A 21,717-nucleotide genomic window follows, 5' to 3' on the forward strand; every position below is an offset into this window, starting at 1 on the left:
TGCCTCACCCTCCTAAACTAATGTGATTTAGGCATGCCTCACCACACCCAGCTCAAATGTGAGTGTTTTAAAAGAACTCTCTGGCTCCTAAGATTAGATTAGATTAGTTAGAAAGCTGTTGCAATAGTTCAAGCAAAAGATGATGGTAATGTGAAATAAAGTGACAATAGTCAAGGGGAAGGAAAATCGGTGAACTGGGGAATATCTTTTTTTTTTTTTAAAGAGAGAGTGAGAGAAGAGAGAGAGAATTTTTTTTTTAATATTTATTTTTTAGTTCTCGGCGGACACAACATCTTTTGTTGGTATGTGGTGCTGAGGATCGAACCCGGGCCGCACGCATACCAGGCGAGCGTGCTACCGCTTGAGCCACATCCCCAGCCCTGGGGAATATCTTGATGGATTCAATTGGTTTGTATCAAAGATGACCCCTAAATGTGTGGTATGAGAAACAGACTAGATGGAGTAACACTAACATCTCTTATGTGGCAGGCACATGAAAGTATCTAATTTAACCCTCATAATAATCTTAGGACATAGGTACTGTGTCCTTTATACAAATAAGGAAAGTGATGCTAAAATGTGCTTATTTAAAGTCACACAGTTAATAAGGGATGGAGTTGGAATTTGGAATCAGGTTGACTCCAGAGACTGTACTCTTGAACACACTACCCTGTAAAGTTGCACAATGACTCAATGAAAGGAGTACTATTATTGTCCCCACTTTACAAATGAAGAAACTGGACATCAAGGAGATTAGAAAAGTTAGGAATTATATACAGATATTCTACATGCAGAGCCCAGTTTTAACTACTGAGCTACACTCCCTTCTCTGCCTTAATGTTAACAGGATTTAATGCAGTGACGAAAGCACAGGGTATAACTTACTACCCAATGCATGGAAAGCATTCAAAGGCATACTGTGTTTTTTCTCTTTGATCCTTATATATTATTAAAGAAAACAGGCTGAGTAAAATCAAGCACTTGGCTTACACAACTAATAAGTAGACTAGAATATGAACCCAGGTTAATCTGACACCAGAACCATCCAGTACTCTTTCCTTTATTGGAGATTTTCAATTTTTATTATTAGTAGTAGTATTATTGAAATAGAATCCTTTCTTTCAAATAAACTAAGAAACAGGAAATAAAATAAAAAGTTACCTAAAAGCCCACTATGTAATCACATCAAATAAGAATTGTTACAGTTCATTTTTGTGGATGACTGTGGGTCATGGTGCTGGGAAGCAGGATACAATTACGAAACGTATTGGCACCACCTATGCCATTCTCCACACCTGGTGAGTTTTACCACCACTGACTATTTTAACCTACCACCTTGGAAGATTCTGGAGCGAAAAGGAGTGGAAGTTGTTGCTAGGACTGAATATGTCCCCTCAAAATTCACATACTGAAATCCGATGCCCCACTGCTAGGGCATTAAGAGGTGGGGGTTTGGGAGGTGATTGGGTCATGAGTATGGAGCTCTCAGGAACGGCTTTAGTGCCCTTATAAAATAGTCTCCAGAAAAAACCTTGCCCTTTGAGGACAGTGAAAAGATACCTGTCTGTGATCCAGAAAGCAGGCCTCACCAGACACAGAGTCTGCCAGCATCTTGAGATTAGACCTCTCAGAACTGTGAGAAATAAATTGCTTCAAATGGGGTAATATGTCAAGATCATTGTAATGTTTTGATCGACTAATAAAAAAATTTAAATAAATAAATAAATTGCTATTGTTTAAGATACCTAGTCTATGGTCTTTTTCTCATAGCAGCCCAAAGTATGAGAGTTCATTAAATCTTTTATTTACATAAAGTTCTAAATTTTCAATGATAAAGGAAAGATCCTGCAATCAGGCTAAAATACCAACCATTGTTCAGTTCCCAAGCACACACTTGGCTTTCACTGCAAGCATCCTCCCCAGTGCATAATTAGGTGTGGCTGTCTTCCTCTTACTCAAAGCAGTGTGGATAATGTTTGATCTAAATAAAGATATGACATTTAGGGGAGCTAAGTTGACTCAACACATTACTTATTAAAAAACTACATTTGCCAGGTGCCATAGCTCACATAGTCAATTCCACCCACTTGGAGGCTGAGGCAGGAGGATCACAAAATCAAGGCCAATCTGGGCAACTTAGCAAGACTCTGTTTCAAAATAGGAAATAAAAAGTGGTGCTGGGACTGTGGCTCAGTGGTAGAGCATTTGTATAGCATGTGCAAGGCCCTGGGTTCAATCCCAAAAACCACCAAGAAAAAAAAAATCTTATTTCCTAAAATTATTTTCAATCTTGTATAAAAAGGGAGTTTTAAAAGTTATACATGATTTCATTCAAAAGAGAAAATAAAAAATATAGGAAAACTTCAGGAAATAAAAATCACTAATAATCCTATAACATTGTGAGCATTTTGGCATAATTCTTTCCAGTCTTGTCAGTCTTGTTTTATAAATATACAAACTTAAATATATAGTTTTATAAAATTTAAATTAAACTTCAATTTCCTTAAGCAAAAAATAAAACTAGCTAATATTTATTAAGCACAACAGTACCAGGCACTAGACAATGGATTTTAAGGCTTATATCTCTAATATCTAATAGGTACATAATACTACTACCCTCATTTTACAGATAAAGAACATGAAATTTGAAGAGATTAAGAATTTGCCCAAGGTCACAAAGCCAGGAAGTTGTCTCTCTTACCTACAAGGATCAAGGGGGAAACAGCTATGAGAGTGCTTTGAAAAATCACATAAAATAAAATTTCAGCTATTACTCTTGAAAAATAGGCAGCATATTAAATTGAGAGTCACAAGTTGGAGTTTCCTGACAAATCCTAAAAATGTTCCAGAAAGAACATCTAAATGAGCTAGAAAAGAGGGCAGAGAAGGCATCCCATGGGGAAAGAAAGAGGAGCTGATGTATTAAACTTTGCAATGGAAGAAAAGAATAAGAAATAGGGCTTACTTGATACCTTCTGACAAAGTGTGTCATGAAGTACAAATTACAAGAAAGTATATGCTAGCAGTAAAAGCATGGACTCTGCCTGGGTTTGAATCCTGGCTCTGCCTCATGACCATGCAGCTAGTTCTTTCTGGGACTGTTCTCATTTTTAAAAATGGGAATACTAATAGCATCCATCCCATGAGGTTATTGTGTGGAAAAAATAAATGAATAAATGTAAAAGACTGTATTTAAAATAGTGCTTGTTATACAGTTAGCGCAACCTAATTGTTAGACATCATTATACTGGTTAGATTTCTAGAATCTCTTTTCTTTACTCATTTTTGTGACGTTTTTAATTTGTAGAAAAACTGACAGCAAATCCTAGATTTAAAAGGACTTTTTTAGTTTATTTACTTACTTGTGGGGAGGCAAGAAAGCAAATTAAGGAAAAAAAGAACAAAGCCAATTTACTGTTTGGCTTTTTTTTATCTTTGCAATTAAAAACACTTATATCTACATACATAAATTGGCAAACAGCAGAGAAGACCCCTCATCTACTCTCTGAAAAAAGGATTCTAAGTGTTTCCATGGTGATGCAGAGAGAAAAGGGAAAATGAAATGAGCTACCTTAGAAATGTAAAGGGTCTAGAAATGGTGAATGCAGGACATCTATCACAGACAGGAAAAGACCAGTAGGTAGTAGAATAACATTCCGCACTAGGGTGGAGCTCTGTGGCAGATATCCTTCTTCCCTTCCTTGGATAAAAACATTTTAAGACCTGGAATGTGAGTTTTGATAGGAATAAAGTGATTATTAAAGGAGGTGGGTAGTTGCTGTGCAGAACATATCTTTGGTTCTTAGCCTAGGGCTTTTCAAAAAGTGTTTGAATTTTAAAATATGCAACAGACAAGTATATGTAATATAAATATGCACAGTTTAAAAACATGAAAGGAAGACCCAAGTACCCACCACCTAGTTTAAGGGGGAAATGCCAATACCTCTGAGAGCCCATGTGTCTGTCCTGCAGGCTCCTCCCTGTCTATATCACTGTCCTCCCTCACCCCAGAAGATACCACCTGATGTAGCATTCATTACTCCCCTAAAACTGTTGCATATACAGTGCAGCCTTAAAGGATGTATGATTTAATTTCACCTGGCTTTGAACCCTAATTTTTTCTCACTCAACATTATTTCATCCCTATTGATAATTACAGCTGTGGTTCATTTTACTGGCACAAAGTATCCCCACTGGATGAACACTGCACGATTTACTCAGATATTTACTGTTAAAAGACATCTGGGTGGTTTCCAGTTTGGGGTTATTACAAGTAAAAATGCTATCCCTATTCCTAGAAATTTTTCTAATATGTATGCAGGGGTTTCTCTGGAGGTAAAGACTTGGAAGTGGAGTTACTGGGCCATTGGTAACACCAACTTTTATATTAAGTTTACATTTATTTTTGGTTTATTTTTTTATAGTGCTGGGAGTCAAACCCAGGACCTTACCCATGCTAAGCACACCAAGCCCACCAAGCTACATCCTCAACCTCCACCTTCAATTTTAATAGATTACACCAAAATGTTTTCCAAAATGGTTCTGACATTAATGTTTCCACCATCTCCACTTTCCCCACCAACACTTGTTCTCATTGTGGTTCATATTTCTAATGAATTTGAACTTCTTTGTAAATATCTTTTATCCATTTGTTTCCTCTTCTGTAAGAAAACTATTGCTTTTAACAGCTTTCAACATCTAATCTTTTTATTTTTGCTTCATTGGAGTATTTTATTCTGGACTACTAATCATTTCTTGGCTATCTGTGTTGCAATCATATTTTCCCACTTTATGGCTTATCTTTTCACTTTCATAACATCTCTAAGTTTTCATTTTTGAGTTACGGGGATTAAACCCAGGGCTTCAGACATGTTAGGCAAGCACTCTACCACTAAGCCTTGTCCCTCACCCTTTTTATGTTTTATTTTTAAGACAGGTCTCTCTAATTCAGTTGCCCAGACTGGCCTCAAACTTGCAATCCTCCCACCTGAGACTCCCAAATAGCTAGGATTACACAAGTGGCGTATAATGATTATACCTGGCTTATAATGTCTTTTGATAAACAGAGGTTCTTCATTTTAAAGGAATCAAATTAATTAATCTTCTCTTAGTTTGTACTTTTGGTATAGTAAGAAATCCTTTCCCATGATAACATAATAATGATATTGCCCTATTTTTCTGTTTTATAAGTCTTTACTTTCCTATTTATATACTTGGTTTTTTGGTTTTTTTTTTTTTTTTTTTGCTTTTTCTTTCTTGTTTCTTAGAATTTTTTTTTAACATAGTGCAAGACAGAGACCTAATTTCATGTATTTCTATTTAGATAAATTATCACAATCTCATTTTTTACAGTTCTTCCTTTCCTCGCTGAGCAAAAACTGTCATTTACCAAGTCTCCATGCAGGTCGAGATCTGTTCCAGGTATCTCTACTATAGTTTTTTTCTAGTTTGTCCTCTTTGTTCCTATTTTCACATTATAGCTTTATAATGTCTTGAAATCTGCTACAGCAAGTCCACCCAACTTATTTCCATTCTCACTATTCTTGGTCCTTTGTTATCTCATGTAAAATTTTAGAACTGTTTTAATCAAATTCTACCCAAAAATCCTAATAAATTTTTCATTGGGATTGCATTAAATTTGTAGGTCAGTGAAGGAAACTGAAATATGTCTATAACTTCATGTCAACCTAGTCATGAATACAGTATTTTTCTCTCATTTATTTAACTCTACTTTGGCTTTTGATAAAAGTTTTAAATTTTCTCCATGAAGTTTGATATCACTCTTTTGAGATACACATTCTTCCCCTAGGAACCTCATATTTTGTTCTGTTGTTACTATATCTGGCTTTAGAAGTATTTTTCTGTTAATTACTAATGTAGAGGAATAAAATTGATTATAGTACTCCATATTCTGTGAAGTTGCTGAACATTTCTAATTTTTATCATTTATTCATAGCCTCTTTTAAGCTTTCTATGTAGATAATAATATCACAATGACATTTTTTATTTTTCCTTTCCTATCTCTATACCTTTTATTTCTTCTCCTTGTCTTATTGTACCAGCTAGGGTTTCAAGTACAGTGTGCTAGTCAATAGTTGATTACAGTTTTAATAGAAATGTTTGTTTTAAATCTGATTGTTGCTATATTACTGTAACTTTTCTGTAGATGCTCTGTTAGGTGAAAGAAACGTTTTGTTTTTTTTCTACTAAAGCTTGTTAGGTATTCTTGATCATGATTAGAAGCTGCATATAACTAAATGCTTTGTCTGAATATTGTTAGGAACATATTTTTTTCTAGTCTGTTAAGACAGAAATTGTACACATTTTTCTAATACTGATACCATCTTGCATTTCTAGAATAAGACCTATAACTAAGAGAGTCAAAACAGTAAGACAAAACCAAAATAGAAACTCTCTATTAAACTGTACAGTGCTAATAATATTTATTTACCCCAAGATCTTGTCTCTTCCAAAGCATCGTTCCTGATACATCCATGGCTTTCTATTTTTTCTTTTGAGACAGGGTCTGGCTAAGTTGCCTAGACTGGTCTGGAACTTTTGATCCTCCTGCCTCAGCCACCACTCCACCCCTGCAGGTATCTGGGATTATTGGTGTGCACCATCACTCCCAGATATCTGTGCCTTGTCTAAGTTCTCAGAGCACTTAGCGTTTGATGATGTTCATTTGATACTTGGAATGGGATAGTCTATACATATCCTATTTACCAACTAAAATATATGCCCTTAAAGAGCAGCAACTAGTAAGTAAGCACATAATAAATCCTTGCTTACAATTACTTAAAATAGCCCGGCATAGTGGTGCATGCCTGAAATCCCAGGAGCCCGAGAGGCTAAGGCAGGAGAATCTTGAGTTCAAAGCCAGCCTCAGCAAAATCAAGGTGCTAAGCAACTCAGTGAGACCCCTGTCTCTAAATACAAAATAGGACTGGGAATGTGGCTCAGTAATCAAATGCCCCTGAGTTCAGCCCCTGGTACCCAATTTTAAAAGAAAAAAAAACAAGTACTTACAATATCCTTGTGTGAATGAGATATTTTAAAAAATAGATAATAATGCAACATCCTTAGAAATATAAAACTTCTAGATATGTTTTTCAGAGAACTGAAGTTTTAATCTCCTAACACTCACTGAAACTATCAAACTGTTCTAAATTATACTTCACACTTTCCTACTCACCTTGTTTACAGAGTTTTCTACCCATGCTTCATATATTTTTTTTTTATATTAAGTGAAACAATTTTTTCTTATTGAGGACAATTATTAGGAATATCAGTTACAGTATTGCGACAGAGAAACAGCTGTGCATAATGTGTGGGATGCAGAAACTAAGCCATTGCCCTGACTTTGACAGGAGGAGGTAAAAAAAAACAGGTATTTTTCCTCTGTGGCACTGACCTCTAATTAACTCTCAGCTGCCATTCACTTTTCCTCCTCTTTCTCCCCACCCTTTCACCCCAGAATTATACAATGTATCTCCTAGGACTCAGGTTTTTAGCAGTGATACTATAAAAAGTTATCATTTCTACAGATAATAACCTGCCCCCATTGTTTTTTTCCACTGTTGACTCTTCTCTGTACATGACAGGTGACTTCATCACTGCTTCCACTCTCTAGAGGGGACACAGCATACAGTAGTAGCTAAACACACAGCTCTGGAGTGATGCTGCCTGGGTGCAAACCTCACTGTAGCACTTGGGAGTTGACAGTCCTAATGACAAGTTACTTGATTTTGCTCTTCTTTAATTTCCTTCTCGGTATCATGAAAATATATATTTATCTACCTCACAGAATTGTTCTAAGAATGAATGTTCTAATTCCAAAGTGCTTACACCATAGCCTAGCATATAATATTATTAAATAAATGAATAACATAGTATAAACTCCATTGCTCTCCTGTCTCTTAAAACTGTTTCAGTGTTTCTCACTTCGGTTGATGATTGTCCTGGTGGTGGTGGTAGTGGTGTTTTAGGGGAAGGAAAGATACAAACACTACTAAGGACAGAAAGTAGCAGACACTACTAAGGGATCCCAGCACTTCATCCCACTGGTCAGTGCCTCCATCAGACAGGAAGGAGAGGAGGCCCAGGGAGGGTCACTGCTCCATTAGCCATGTGAAACAGGTGGAGAAAATGGGCTGCATATTTAAATAATCAGCATAACAAGAATTTAGGGACAAGGAAGACTGCTGTTTTCAAATGTTTACAAGGCTGGGATGGAGAAAGGGAGCATTTAAAATTCTACAAACAGCTTCAGTCTCCCCATCACTGAACATGGTTAATCAGGGAATACTGGTGGCCAGGTGTCAAGGATGCTGTAAAAGAGAATTTTTTTTTTTAAATGCAGAGTTGGATAATTTAATATTTCTTCTTTCTTTAAAATCTTGATAATCCTGTATGAGTCACCAAGATGTTACAATCTAGGTATGAGTCACGCATCATCAATGCGCTGCTTAAGAAGGCACATAATTCTTCAGTCCCCACAGTGCTTGGCACAGTACCTCAGATCTAAGTGAGGAATTCTAGCCCTCGGGCTATGTATACCTCAGCTCAGAGTTACAAAATCTCTAACACTAAGTGCACCAGCTAGCTGATTCCGGACTTCAGTTAGGACGGACAAATACAACAACGCATCCTTCAGTGGGATTTGGCCCAGAGGTGTGCGTCCGGATTAACTCTGAGGCAGTCCTTCCCGTCACCCTTCCAACACGCCGGACAAACGCAGGCAGAAGTGGGCAGACATGTCGAGGGGATGGGGCTGGGCGAGCCCACACACGGCAGGGGAAGGGGACAAAGGCCTCTGGAGAGCACGCTGGACTGGGAGGCTGGTAGGAAGGACCTATTTCCAGCAAACCTCCGGGGCTGTGGTCCGGCATGCAAGCTGACCACCGCAACTGGCCGCGCAACGGCCACTAACCAGGTCCTAGGGTGCAGGGGGCCCCGCGGTGGTCCTCTCTACCCGCGGGCTGGGCCGAGGGCCCGCGGGGCCGCAACCGCGAGGCGGGCCCCGGGGCACAGGCGGGGCGGCACCTGCCAGGCTCCGCACCGCGGTCCCGCAGCCTCGCTGCTCAGCGCGCTGTGCCGGGCCGCCGGACTCGGGGCCGTCGAGTCTCGGGCCGTCACGGCCTCGGCCAGCCCGCGAGCCCACTCAGGCGGTGGACCCCGGCCGCAGCGCGCGCGCGGAATGTGGGGCAGCGGCTGCCTCCCGCCCCGCCTGGTCCGCCCGGGTCGCGCGAGCTGCCGCCGCCATCGCGGACCGCGCGGGAGGGAGAAGAGGGACCGCTCCGGGCGCCGCTTTACCTGAGAAACCAGCGGGAGCAGCGTCTGCTCCACCGACCGAGTTTTGATCTCGAGTTCTGAGTCGAAGGCGAAGCCTGACGGGCCGGCGGCGTGGACTGCTCCAGTACCGGCGGGGCCGGGACAGGCAGCCATGACCCCGCGCAGGTCTTGCAGCCTGCTCTCCGCGCCGCTGCGGGCCCGCGGCCCACAGCCAGTCAGCCCACGGCTCTGCGGCCGCCGCACTGCACCCGCGCAGCCCGCGGCCCGCTCCCCGCAGGCCCCGCCCCCGGCCCGCGCCACTGCCCGGCCCGGCCCCGCCCAGCGCCCCACCTACTCCAGTCGGCTCTCCCAGCCCCGCCCCCTCGCCTGGCCCCGCCCCCTTCCCTCGGCGGCGGGTTCTCCAACTCTCCGCAAACCAGAAGCAGGACAGCTGAGAGCCTCCCAGGAGGACAAGGTCCCTGGCAAAGTTTCCCATCTTCCCAATAGATAACGTCCGAAATCAATTCCAAACCCCCGCAAAAGTTTCTGGAAGCTGCGCTGGACTGAAAAAGTCAGGGGGCGGGGCCTCTCGTCTTTGAGCCTCTAGGGAAGGTCCCTTTTCCACCCTTATTTTATGCATGTATTTCTAGTACTTGGGTTGAAAATGAAAACAGTTGATGACGCGATAGGGAATATCTGGGTACTCGGCAAGATGGTATATCTTTCGGGCTGTTTATTCTCCAAAACAAAATTATGCATGAAAAAGCGTTGTCTATTGTCCAATCCTAACACTTTTTAAACTACTTTCAAAATTAATTTTTCTCCAGGGACAGAGTAGTTTCTTAACAGGTCAATGCAAAGATTATCGTTGTGTATTTCTGACCGTAGTCACTGGCAAGGTTAAGAATCGTTCTCTGAGCCCAAATTTTACTTACACAGAGCCCAGGTAATAGGAGGGAATGTGGAACACCCCTTTTTTTCCAGAAGGAAAGCCAAACGGAGGCTGTCAAAAGCATTCACCCTGTGAAGAAGTTCTAGACTTGAGCAACTGACTTAATGAGCTGGGTACCATCAATCTGAGTGAGGTGCTGGGCGCTGTTCTCCAAGCACTGTTGAAATGTGTTTAGCAGTGCTTCCATTTTTGGTCCAGCTTCCTCTCCCAGAGCTACACAGGTATCTTAGGCATTGATGATAGCCAAGCTTAGACTTGTTCTCTTTGTTCAAAAAGTACAGTTCCTTAATTCAACTCTCTTCCAGTTCCAATTCCTACAGCTCAGCCATGCACCTCACCATTTCTTTATCACAAAACCATTTCCCCAGTGCAATGAGGGATTCGGCCACAGCTGGGGACCCTTAGCATCTTTTCAAAGTGCCCTACATCCACTCTCCAGACATACCTCCCTCATCCAAGTTGATCAAATTTCATAAAAATTCAGTGGTCACTGGTGCCAAAAAGAGAAGTTAGGATATAAGGCCTGAGAGATGGATGTAGTACAACTAAAGATCAAATTTCTCAAGAAACAAGAGGCAAAGGTTACCATTCAACAGCAGTAATTTTATTTCAAAATATAAATATTTTACATTTTACAAAGAGGTTACATCAGTAGTTGTCAGAACAAGTTAAAGCTAAGAAACAGCATTTGTGTAAGAATAAAGAATATTTATTTGTCATAATTGACTATGTTTACTTTCAAGCTCTCTCTTTTGCCTGAGAATGTGGAGATGATACATTTTCAAAGAATACATGAGTAATTACAACTATGTCCAATCTTAGTTTCACAACCAAATGGTATTTGAAATACACTCCAGTCACCTCAACAACTGGCACTGCAAAGGACAAAGAAGGGTTTTCTCTGGAATAGCCACAATGAGAGCTCACATCTGGGTCACTGCTGTACAAAAGAATTGGTATTTCATAATAAGCTAAAATGATGTTACTCTAAGATTTGCTTCCATACATTTCACTGTAAAATCTAAACTTAGAAGCATAAGTGATCAGGTGTGGAGAAAAGAACTCTGGACTTGGAGTCAGAAGTTCTGCAAATAAATTCTGGCTCCATCCTTTTGTGGTCTAAACTTAGAGGGAAATTCTAAAAAAAAAAAAAAAATCCTTTCAGAGCCTCCAGTGCCTCATCTGCAATGATTATAATACTGCCTAGCTCACAGGGTTGTTCCCAAAGGTGTCTAAAAACCATAAAGTGCCATACAAAACATTATTAAAATGTAATATCTATATGACTGTGTTTGCACATTACTTGATCCTTGAAAAACTTGCAAAATCAAACACAAATACTGATTTTACACACCATCAGTGAAAAAGAACCTCTATACTTTAAAGTATAGCTCTGAATGGCAAATATGCTTGCTTCTAGTATCTCACTAAAGTGTGAGATTTATAAATGATTGCAGGATATCACATTCACCATTCAGTATAACCACTAGGGATGTAAACTTCAACAAGAGCTGTATTTCCCAAGAGACGGTAGTCCTTTGAAATGCAATGCTCAGAGAAAAGGAGAGGAGGGGGGCACAATCTAAAGTCAAACAGTAATTGTCTCCTCTTATAAATTCACAATGTTATCATAGCATGTTAAGAACTCTTAGAAATCCCAAGGAAAAGAAGCTCAGCATTCCTCAATGTTACTTGAGCATGGTGCGCGCGCGCGCGCGCACACACACGCGCACACACACACACACACACACACACACACACTTTTTCCTCTTATAACATCAACATATCTTGGAACTATCGCTATTAAGAAAAACACTTTGCCAAAAGCTGCTTAACAATGAGAAAAAAGGAAGAGAAATAGAACATGGACTGAGAGAAACAGGAACTGTATTCCATTCTGAATTCCATGACTTGACTGTGTGTGTGCACTTTCACCCAGGCATTTGTTTCCTTCTCTAGAAAATTACAGGATCACCTAATTATATGCAACCCATTCTAGCAGAGAATTTCTATCACTCTAGTAACTAGACAGGACATCTTGAGTAACTAGACAGGACATCTTGATTTACAATTCTTTTATGTTTAAACTATCAAAAAAAAAAAAAACTGTGTAGTGGCCTCAGATACTTTCTTCAGATTCTCAATAATCAATGTTAATGAAATGAATACATTTTGATGGTAAAATGTATAAATACAACAGATTGATAAAAATAAAAAGTATGTATCCTTAACTCAAAGTAGCATTTGGAAGCATGTTGCCAGAAGCTATTTCAACTGTGAAAATGGTATTCTCAGCCCTACTGTAGTATTCTTTAAGGGTCCCGGGAGAGTTCAGAGAGGACTGAAGGTCAAGACTGGAATGTGCAGTCTTGAGCATTTTACACATAAACACTTAGGATGAAAGTTCTAGATAGCTTACCTAAATCAGTGTGCTCTAATCTAACCCCTCATGGCCTGAATTTCTGAGTAGTCTAGCCCAGCAGTGACACATTCCTGAAGTACTAACATAAGCAAGGTGGCAACTAGAGGTACTAGATAGTCCTGATAAGTCACAATGGGTTCATGTTAGGACCAAGGTTAGTCAGAAAACTTCACCTGCAAGCCCTATAGCAGGCCTTTAACTGGAATAAACAGCTGCGAATTCCAAAAGCTAAAGTTTGTTTAAATACAGGGTCTCAATATAATGTGATTTGCAAATGTTTCCACAGTTAAGAGTCAATCCACACTACTCTCTGAGACCAAGAAAAAAACTGCTCATTAACTGCCTCTCATGGAAGAGGGGGTTAGAATATCTTGCAATTTTGACAATATCCAGACTAGCATCTAAGGCAGTCAAACAGAAATTGTCCAGGAACAGAATGTGGATTCAAAAAGGATTTACAGGATGTGGAATTTATGTTGAAAATCCTATTCCCTGTTATTGCTTGGAAAGACAGGAGCATTTCTGTGTGCAGAGAGTGTATCTTCCCCAACCCCCATACCATTCAGTGTACAACTAATAGTGAACCTGAAAGTAATTTTTAATAAATCTATACAACACAAGATACTTGGACAGATTTCTGTACTCGGATTTTACTGAAGCTACATCTACTTTGTTGCTACATTGTCTATTCCTAGGGAAACTTTCTCTTTCTGTGTTAAATTCTGAAGGAGATTCTTTGGGACAAGTTATCTTTGATACCTGCCTTGTCATACCACCTGATCTCTAACTACATCCTGTGGAAATTCTATAAAACCTTCTCCCTGTACCTAAGGACACATGCTGGGGTGCTTCTCTCAGGTTCAGATTTCCCCAGCTGATGGACTGAACCAGTCCTTACGCTGTCACTATAGCAACAGAGCAGTTCAAGTTTCCTGATCAGGACTGTGAAGCTCTCTGGGGCACCTCTGCTCCTGATATTTCAGGGTGGTATTACATCACTGTTGCTAATTTTGGCAGCTTGAAACTATTCTCTCACAGCTCAGAGTTCCTCTCTAAGAACCTGATACTCATACTAATAATTATCCCAGCAACAGTCATATATTAGCTCAAGTTTAGTCTTTTGCAATATCACCTTACACAGCTAAAAGCATTTTGAAGGAACATAATTTGTATACACACATTTATTCACTGTGTATAGTATTTCCCTCTTATGAACGTGTGCTAATTATACCTATAAACTTACCAGTATATAGTTAAGGAAAACAAACTTGATTTCCTTTTTTAACCCTTTTAATACAAACTTTTTTAATTTAATATTACACATGATCTGGCTAAGATTTAAGGTGACAGCGCTTCTTTATGAGTCATCACACCACCCTGTACAGTCCCTGGCATGGAACCTAGAGTTAGCAAACTCTTGAAAAATGTGCTAATGAACAAATGCATCACTGAATAAATGACTAAAGAAGAGAATAAGCTATTTAGTGGTCAAATCTAACACTTAATGGAATAACACATTATAAATTTTGAAGGATTTATAATACAAATAATAGATCTACAGGTAGTCTACTATAGAACAACAGTTGAAAAACATCTTGGGCTGGGGATGTGGCTCAGGCGGTAGCATGCTTGCCTGGTATGCGCGGGGCGCTGGGTTCGATCCTCAACACCACATAAAAAGATAAAATAAAAAATAAAGATATTATGCCCACCTAAAAAACTAAAAAAATAAATATTTTAAAAAAAAAGAAAGACATCTTGGTAACCTTTTCTAGATGGGTTTTTTTGTTTAAGTAGTATAAGAATAAAGTTAAGCAAATAAATTATCAATTTTTAGTGAGATGTTTTAGGAAAAAAAAAACTTCTACTTTTAAATGTTTTCTAAAAAAGTAAACCTTCAACATTATAAACTCCTTCTACTCTATATTCCTTTGAGAGCAAAGGATGGGACTGATGATTATTCTAAAAGGTAGAAAGGGTACAAAGCACAGGGCAGGGCTTCAGTCCCAGCACTGTGATTAACGGCAGAGCAAGTCTGCAGACATAACAAATGCCAGCACCCATTCTGGCTCACAAGACTGGGGAACCTGCAAAAGATAGAGAAAGAACACTCCCTAGTACAACAGAGTATGCAGACCTAAGGAGTCAGAAAGAGCTGAGGCCAAATCTCACTAAACTATGTGACTACAGTGGTCACTTTTCAGAACCTTACCTTCCCCATCAGTGTAAAATGTTGTAAAATAATAAAAAGCTACATGAATGCTAATGTGAAGTGGTTGTGAAATAATATGTGTAAAAGGACTGTATAAAATGTAAAGCACTATGCTGGTTAATGTAATATCTGAGATATTTAAGAAGTTACAATTCAGTTCAGCAAGCATTCATTCATCTAGAGTCATTATGTGCAAGGCACTGTGCTAAGTGACAAGATATAAATAAAAAATTATACTGCTAAATAACTACCTGGCAGAGTTCCAAATAATAGGGAATACATTTAGAAATCAGTACCGCTACACCTGAGTTTTCACTTAAGCATTTAAAAGAAAAAACTTAATGAGCATGAATTCCTTCATATTGTTTAACATTCATAGCAGCTTCATATGTATTTAAATTTAATGTGGGCAGCCAAGTTTTATTTTGGTAACACTGTAATGACGGACAGAGGGAGAAGGAAGAGCCTCAGACTTTCTGGATCTCCTCTGGTTGCAACATTCAGCAGAACATCAAATACGCTTCCCTACCCATGCACTTAAGATTTGTTCTTTTCTCAAAGAGGAAACAGTACATTGTTCAAGAAGGGTAATCTTGCTCACATAACTACATACTCAAAAGTGAAAGCCCTCTTCACTGAAAAGTGACTGTCATAGAAAAGTTTATGAACTGATTTCTTAAAATAAGAGAAAATGTCATTGTATGTATTTTTAACAGCAGGTAGTTTCAAATTCTTAAAATGAATTTATAAATACATATTACTATAATCAAAGTGGGAAAAATTCAAGCCACGGTGTCAGTGTATAAACAGAAACTTCAAGCCATCTTAGCAACAGTTAAGTGAGCAAACACATTTCTGAAGTCTCAACTCTATGTTTTAAAATGCAAAGCAGCCCTCAGTTGAGTTTCTCTTGTCCAGGTGTTCTGTATGGAAGGCCAGGAGGCTTCTTTTCTTGTCTCTGCCTTCTAGGCACAGCTGAAAGGACACAAGGCCTCAGCTCAGCTGAACTCACTGTCAAGGTGAAATTTCCTAGAGAAACCACTGCAGTGAAACCAAGTCAGTCTACTGAAGATTTCAAATCTTCAGAGATGTCACGAAAAGTCCTAAAAGAAGAAAAGACAGAATGTTTAGTTTTGCTTTTGGAAAAGAGGGTGGAGGCAACAAAGTCACATTGGAGGAAGCATCTAAACAGTCACCAGACAACAGTACTTTATAAACTTGAGAGCCTTGATGAGATTATACAGCCACTATTTTTTTCTTAACATTTTCACTGAAATTGTTCAAAGTCTGTTTGTTGTCCCTCATTCTTTACTAACAAGAATCCAGTTTCTTGATGAGTCTTTTATCTCCCATTCAAAAGACTATTTCCCCAGATTTCCTCGAGACTACACACGACTGACCACCTGACCAAGTTTTGACTCATGGGATGTAAGTCGAAGTGTTATGCCACTTGGGGTGTTACAACAATTTTTTAAAAGAGAAGAAAAATCTCCCTCAACTCCTTGACCTTTTTACTTGCTGGAAAGAGAATATGATAACACTGAAGAGAAAAACAGAGATAAAAGATTAAACACTGAATGGATAAGTTTTATTAGAAAACAGTAAAGTGATCCAACAGAATCCAAGCTCTGAAGGATGAGGTTCAGGAATGGGGCAAACCTTTTAATCCAATGATTTGTACAGCTTCTGACCACATCAGACGTGTTAAGTGAATGCTGCTAACTGGAAGGCAATATCTGGACAGGATGGAGGTGGTCTTCTGTATACATCAGCCTTCGGTAAGCTGACTTTTGTTGTTATTGTTACTGGAGCTTGAACCCAGGGGTTCAAGCTACCACTGAGCTATATCCCAGACCTTTTTTTTTTGGGGGGGGGGGGCAGGGATCAGGGATTGAGCTCAGGGACAGTAGACTTTATTTACAGACAGGGTCTCAGTGAGTTGCTTAGTGCCTCGCCATTGCTGATGCTGGCTTTGAACTCTCCATCCTCCTGCCTCAGCCTCCCAAGTCACTGGTACTACAGGCATGTACCACCACTGCACCAGCTCTGCTAACTTGCCTTTAATACAAAATTTACATGTCTAAGCTGTAAATGTCACCCAGTCAGATTTCTATCTGTATTGACAGCCTAATGGCCAGGCCAGGGTTTATCAAAAAACATAGAGCCTCAAGTCACAACTGGCAGCACTTCAGAATGAAGAGAAGCTGGGCCCAGATGTTTACAAAATAGTCATACTGGCCCTGGACTCCCCTCTGGACATTTTACCCCAGCAAGATATGAGTATTTTAGCTGAAGTCACTGGTACTTTGCGTTCCACTGATAGTGGGTTGGTTTGGGGGTTACGTACAAGCAAATCTCTTACGTGATATAGTCATGAAGGACAGTTTATTCCCATCCTTTTACATAAAATTTCTTTGCTCCTTTATTAACAATACCACCAATTAGGAGTGTAAAAAAGAATAACCTTAAAATGCCTACACTTTTTCAAAAGAATTTTAATGTCTTCTAATTATATTGGTTTGTGGCCACATCACTATAGCATGTTGTTCATTTTTAGATTTTTTTTCCCTAATAGTCAAATAAAGCTAATATTATTTTCATACCAATAACCAAGTATTGATTATTAAAAACAAACTGCTCAACATTTTCATTAAAAATAAAGCTGAAGTAGAAGACAAGGTTAAGCATTCCACCTTCAGGGAATGGCTCACAACTGCAGAAATAAGAGTCGGCAAACATTTTTCATTAGATACAATCACCTAAAAACTTACAGAGCAGGGCCTGAGGTTGTGGCTCAGCGGTAGAGTGCTTGCCTACCATGTGCAAGGCCCTGGGTTCTATCCTCAGTATCCTCAGAACCACATAAAAGTAAATAAATAAAGTAAAGGTATGGTGTCCAACTACAACTAAAAAAAAAAAAAAATCATAGAGCAAATTATCTGAACTTCAAATACAATTCTGCAATCATGCTACCTCCCTGACTCCTTTTGTCTTCTTGATTTTCAGTCCAACAAACAGGGTTAGACAGGCAAGCCAGAGATAAACAGAAGACTAAACTTTTAACACAAAGGAGAAAGTACTTCAAGGTCAAGAGGAACACAAGTAAAATGTCACAAAAGAGAAAGCACATTCAAGGATGCTCAGTTACCCCAAGGCTCTTTCAAGGACTGCGACCTAAGCTCTTGCACCTCTGAAGCATGACTCTCAGTGGCGGAGCTCTTCTTAAAAGAACAGCCTTAAGAAACAGGTAGGCTTCCTGGCTATGCCTCCTGAGCTTTGAAAGGGCTTTTATGACATAACTAAACTCACCATGTTAAAAAAGTATGCTGACAGGTCTAAGAATTGGAATGAATGTTGTTTCCTTAAATATTTTCATGTTCTGAAAAGAATGTCCAAAAATAAAGATTTACACATACATGAACATTATATGTATTCCTTCTATCTATCTACCTATCGTTTTTTAATAGTGACACTGTTGATATCTTTGTGCCATACAGGATGTTTGAAAGGCAGCACTGCTAGCCTCTATCCAGAGTTCTAACAATGTCTCCAGACATGGCCAGATGTCTAAGGGAAAACTCACCCCTCCCCCCACCCCCACCAGAATCATTGCTCTAGATTCCTATTTGTATGTCTAATTTTCAGTTTCATCCAAATTTGTGTTTTTACACTTCTATATGCAAATCTGACAGCAAGCTCTTTCTGACAATAGGAATTTCAGGTAGCACTCAATGCTGTGAAGACCTGGAAAATTTTTTACAATCAATAACCCAAAGCTGGCCAATAACATGAAGCATTTTCCAATACCCAGTAAGTTTCTTAAGTCATCCTTCTACATCTTTTAAAAATTCTAAGATATCTGGAAGCTTGAGTCGTAAGTACTCATTTCCTCTAAATTATGAATGAAAATTTCTGCCTCTGGGCAAAGATGCATGAAATAAGATTAAGACTGTGGTTATCCTAGTGACTGCTTTCTGTTGACAAGAAGGCTTAGCTGTAACCCTGAAATTCATACCTACTATTCAGAGCTGCCTCCAGGCCAAGAAAGCCTGGAGAAGCATTCAAAAGAAAAAAAAAAAAAAAAAAAAAAGTGAAACAAGCTTAGAAAATAGATAATAAACATTTTCCATCTCAATGTAATCTCTGGTATATAGGGTGTCGTGTTGATCGTGGGGGGCATATAAAATCCAACTGAGGTAACACTGATCTTGAGCAAACCTCAAATTATACAGGAAGACAAAATCTATAACCTACTTGTTTCTGGCCTATCCAAGAGGTATTGCTTTAATCGGCAAGGTCTAAAAAACTGTAACTTTCTGGATTAGGAAGAAACAAAGGGATAAGCACTGCATTGATGCTATTTCTAAAAACACTGGGCTGGGGATGTGCTCAGAGGTAGACAGCTTGCCTAGCACGCAAGAGGCCTGAGTTCAATACCTTGCACTATAATGTCCTATCTAGACCCTCTACATACAGCATTCTTTTCCAAACCATAAGGATTATTGTGCTCCTAAGAACCACAGTTGTATGATTCCTCATCTGAAAACGAGCAGTCCAGAACAGGACCATATGTGGCTAGGGATTTGAGCAGAGGAATGTTAACATTTTATACCTCCTCTAAGAGCAACAGGGATTTTGCCCTGTAATTTCTCACCATCTCTTGCTCTTTGAAAACATTTCAAGAATTGTTTCCTTTTAAGTTTCAATGAGACTTCTACAAATTCCTCTCCCACGGAAATGTTTAAATCTTTTCTGATTTAACAACAAGATTTGTTGATTCCCAGTCTCCCAGAAATGCAGAGAGAAATTTAAACATATAAAAATAAAAAGCTTTAACAGACTAACTTAACTTAGTTGTTTCTGCACAGCCAAGGGTACAACCCTTGTGACAGAGCATCACAGTTATTCATATCCCTTGCCTTCCAAATACTTGGAATGAAGTTCTAAAGTTGGGCTTTATTATATCTCATCCTTTTTTTTTTTTTTTTTTTAAATCAGGCTTAAGGTCACATTGCAAAAATCTTTTTTTTATCTGATCTGTTTTTGGTTTCATGAGTCTATTAATTAGACTTTCAAAAGTGAGGCAGGCCTGGGCCAGCTCACACAGGGCAGCTCTGAGAACCACATCAGGCATGTTATCTTTCTCCTAAAACCACTGAAGCCATTTTTGGTAAGACAATTTCGTGATTAGACATGCTCGCATTTTGAAAAGACCACATTAGCCATAGTATGAAAAACAAACTAAAGAACAGTTAGAATAGTCACTGAGAGATGAGCCAGGAGACCAACGGGGCTGCAACAGATCCATAAGAAGCACCAGCTCAGAACAGTGGTGGCAATGGGGGACAAGGCACAAGGGCAAACTTGAGGTAATACTGGCAGGATGGAGTAAAGACAGTGAATGAGGACATAGGAAGTAATAAGGACAACCAAACATGACATAGGAAAGTGAGGGGACAGTTACTGAGCTAGTAAACCGGAGAATACTGCATTTCTCCTGGTACCCCAAAGTGTTTAGGGAAGGAAAGGCAGAAAAACAGCAGAAGCTGAAATACACCAGCCTGTGGGCTTCCCAGGGGTGTGAATGCAGCCAAGATACCCTCTCCAAACCTGATTTCCTCATCTACAAACATGGCATACAAAAATACTGCATAGACTAAGAAAAATAAGACAATCCGTGTAAAATTTTTATCACAAAACTTAGCACACAGTAAGTTCCAATGTTAGAAAAGTTATGCTTGTTACTATTTAAGAAGTCATTCAAACTTCCTATTAACTTTGAAGGAAAAAAAAAAAAAAACACACAATGAAGGCTATGTGGTCCTCACACTGCCTTCTTCAAACCCCCATGCCAGCTGCTTACTTTCAGAAGAGGAAGTAGGGAACAGGTCTTTTGCTTTTTGAACTATTCATATTAGTTTCTTCTGCTTCAGCTAAAAATTAATTATTGCTGTACTAACTTAGAATCATTAACAAGCTTTTTCAAATGTAACAGCAAAACACTAATGAATGTTGCTTTTTTATACTTGTTCAGTAAGCCCAAAGAATAGGTATCAACTTAGCAAGGGCTCTCTGTTACTTTCAATTTACAGTCTGTTGGCATCTCTGGTTCCCAAGAAAGCCTTTGTTCTCAGAGGTAAAGGCAGAAAAAGATATCCTAGTGTCATCACATCCCAAGTGGTAAGGTCTTTGTCAAAACCTCGTAGGTCCCCCTCTATCTATTCTTGCTGAGGAAGCCAATTTTTCCTTGTTACCTTGTGAGAGTACTGCATTAGCTCAAATGGACCTCTGACCAACCAACTCTAACTCAGAAACTACTTCACTTATTCAGAGTTAAAAGGATCATGTCTTGCCAAGTATGGAGGTATACAACTGTAATCCCAATGACTTGGGAGGCTGAGGCAGGACGATTGCAAGTTCAAGGCCAGCCTCAGCAACTTAGCAAGAAACTGTCTCAAAAAATAAAAAAGGCTGGGGTGTAGCTCAATGGTAGAGCACCCCAGGACTCAATCCCCAGTATCAAAAAATAAAATTTAAAAAAAAAAAAGACCATGTCTCTTTAACACTTAGAAGAAGTATATATACAAGAATTATATACAAGAATTGTATATAATAATATAAAATGGTTATTAAGTACATGGTCAGAAGCAACTTGTCAATGACTCCTCAATTACACTAGAATAACCCAAGGCAGAGAAACTGTGTTTTCCAGTTGAGGATAATAAGAATGATGCAATAAAGACTCTGGAAAGTTACAATCTATTCTTACACTGTCCCTCTTACTTTTGTTGTTATGAATGTAATTTTTGGTATTCCACATAGAAAATTGTTTTGCAAGAGTCTATTAACATTAAACCA

The 21,717-nt window shown here is 39.1% G+C and overlaps 2 protein-coding genes across 6 annotated transcripts in view; both read right to left on the bottom strand.

Moving 5' to 3' along the window:
* Ctnnal1 (catenin alpha like 1) overlaps positions 1–9,580 on the bottom strand; it is a 64,945-nt gene extending 55,365 nt beyond the window's left edge. For both annotated transcript variants that reach the window (XM_026391128.2, XM_026391127.2), the window contains exon 1: positions 9,316–9,580. In XM_026391128.2, coding sequence (XP_026246913.2) covers positions 9,316–9,447 — 132 coding nt within the window. In that variant the 5' untranslated portion in view covers positions 9,448–9,580. The remainder of the gene's footprint in view (positions 1–9,315) is intronic.
* Positions 9,581–10,988: 1,408 nt separating this feature from the next.
* Positions 10,989–21,717, bottom strand: part of Tmem245 (transmembrane protein 245) — an 82,936-nt gene continuing 72,207 nt past the window's right edge. For all 4 annotated transcript variants that reach the window (XM_077797073.1, XM_026391156.2, XM_026391157.2 and 1 more), the window contains one exon: positions 10,989–15,962. In XM_077797073.1, coding sequence (XP_077653199.1) covers positions 15,917–15,962 — 46 coding nt within the window. In that variant the 3' untranslated portion in view covers positions 10,989–15,916. The remainder of the gene's footprint in view (positions 15,963–21,717) is intronic.

Source organism: Urocitellus parryii, chromosome 4 (genome assembly GCF_045843805.1).
Source record: "Urocitellus parryii isolate mUroPar1 chromosome 4, mUroPar1.hap1, whole genome shotgun sequence".
Lineage (NCBI taxonomy): Eukaryota > Metazoa > Chordata > Mammalia > Rodentia > Sciuridae > Urocitellus > Urocitellus parryii.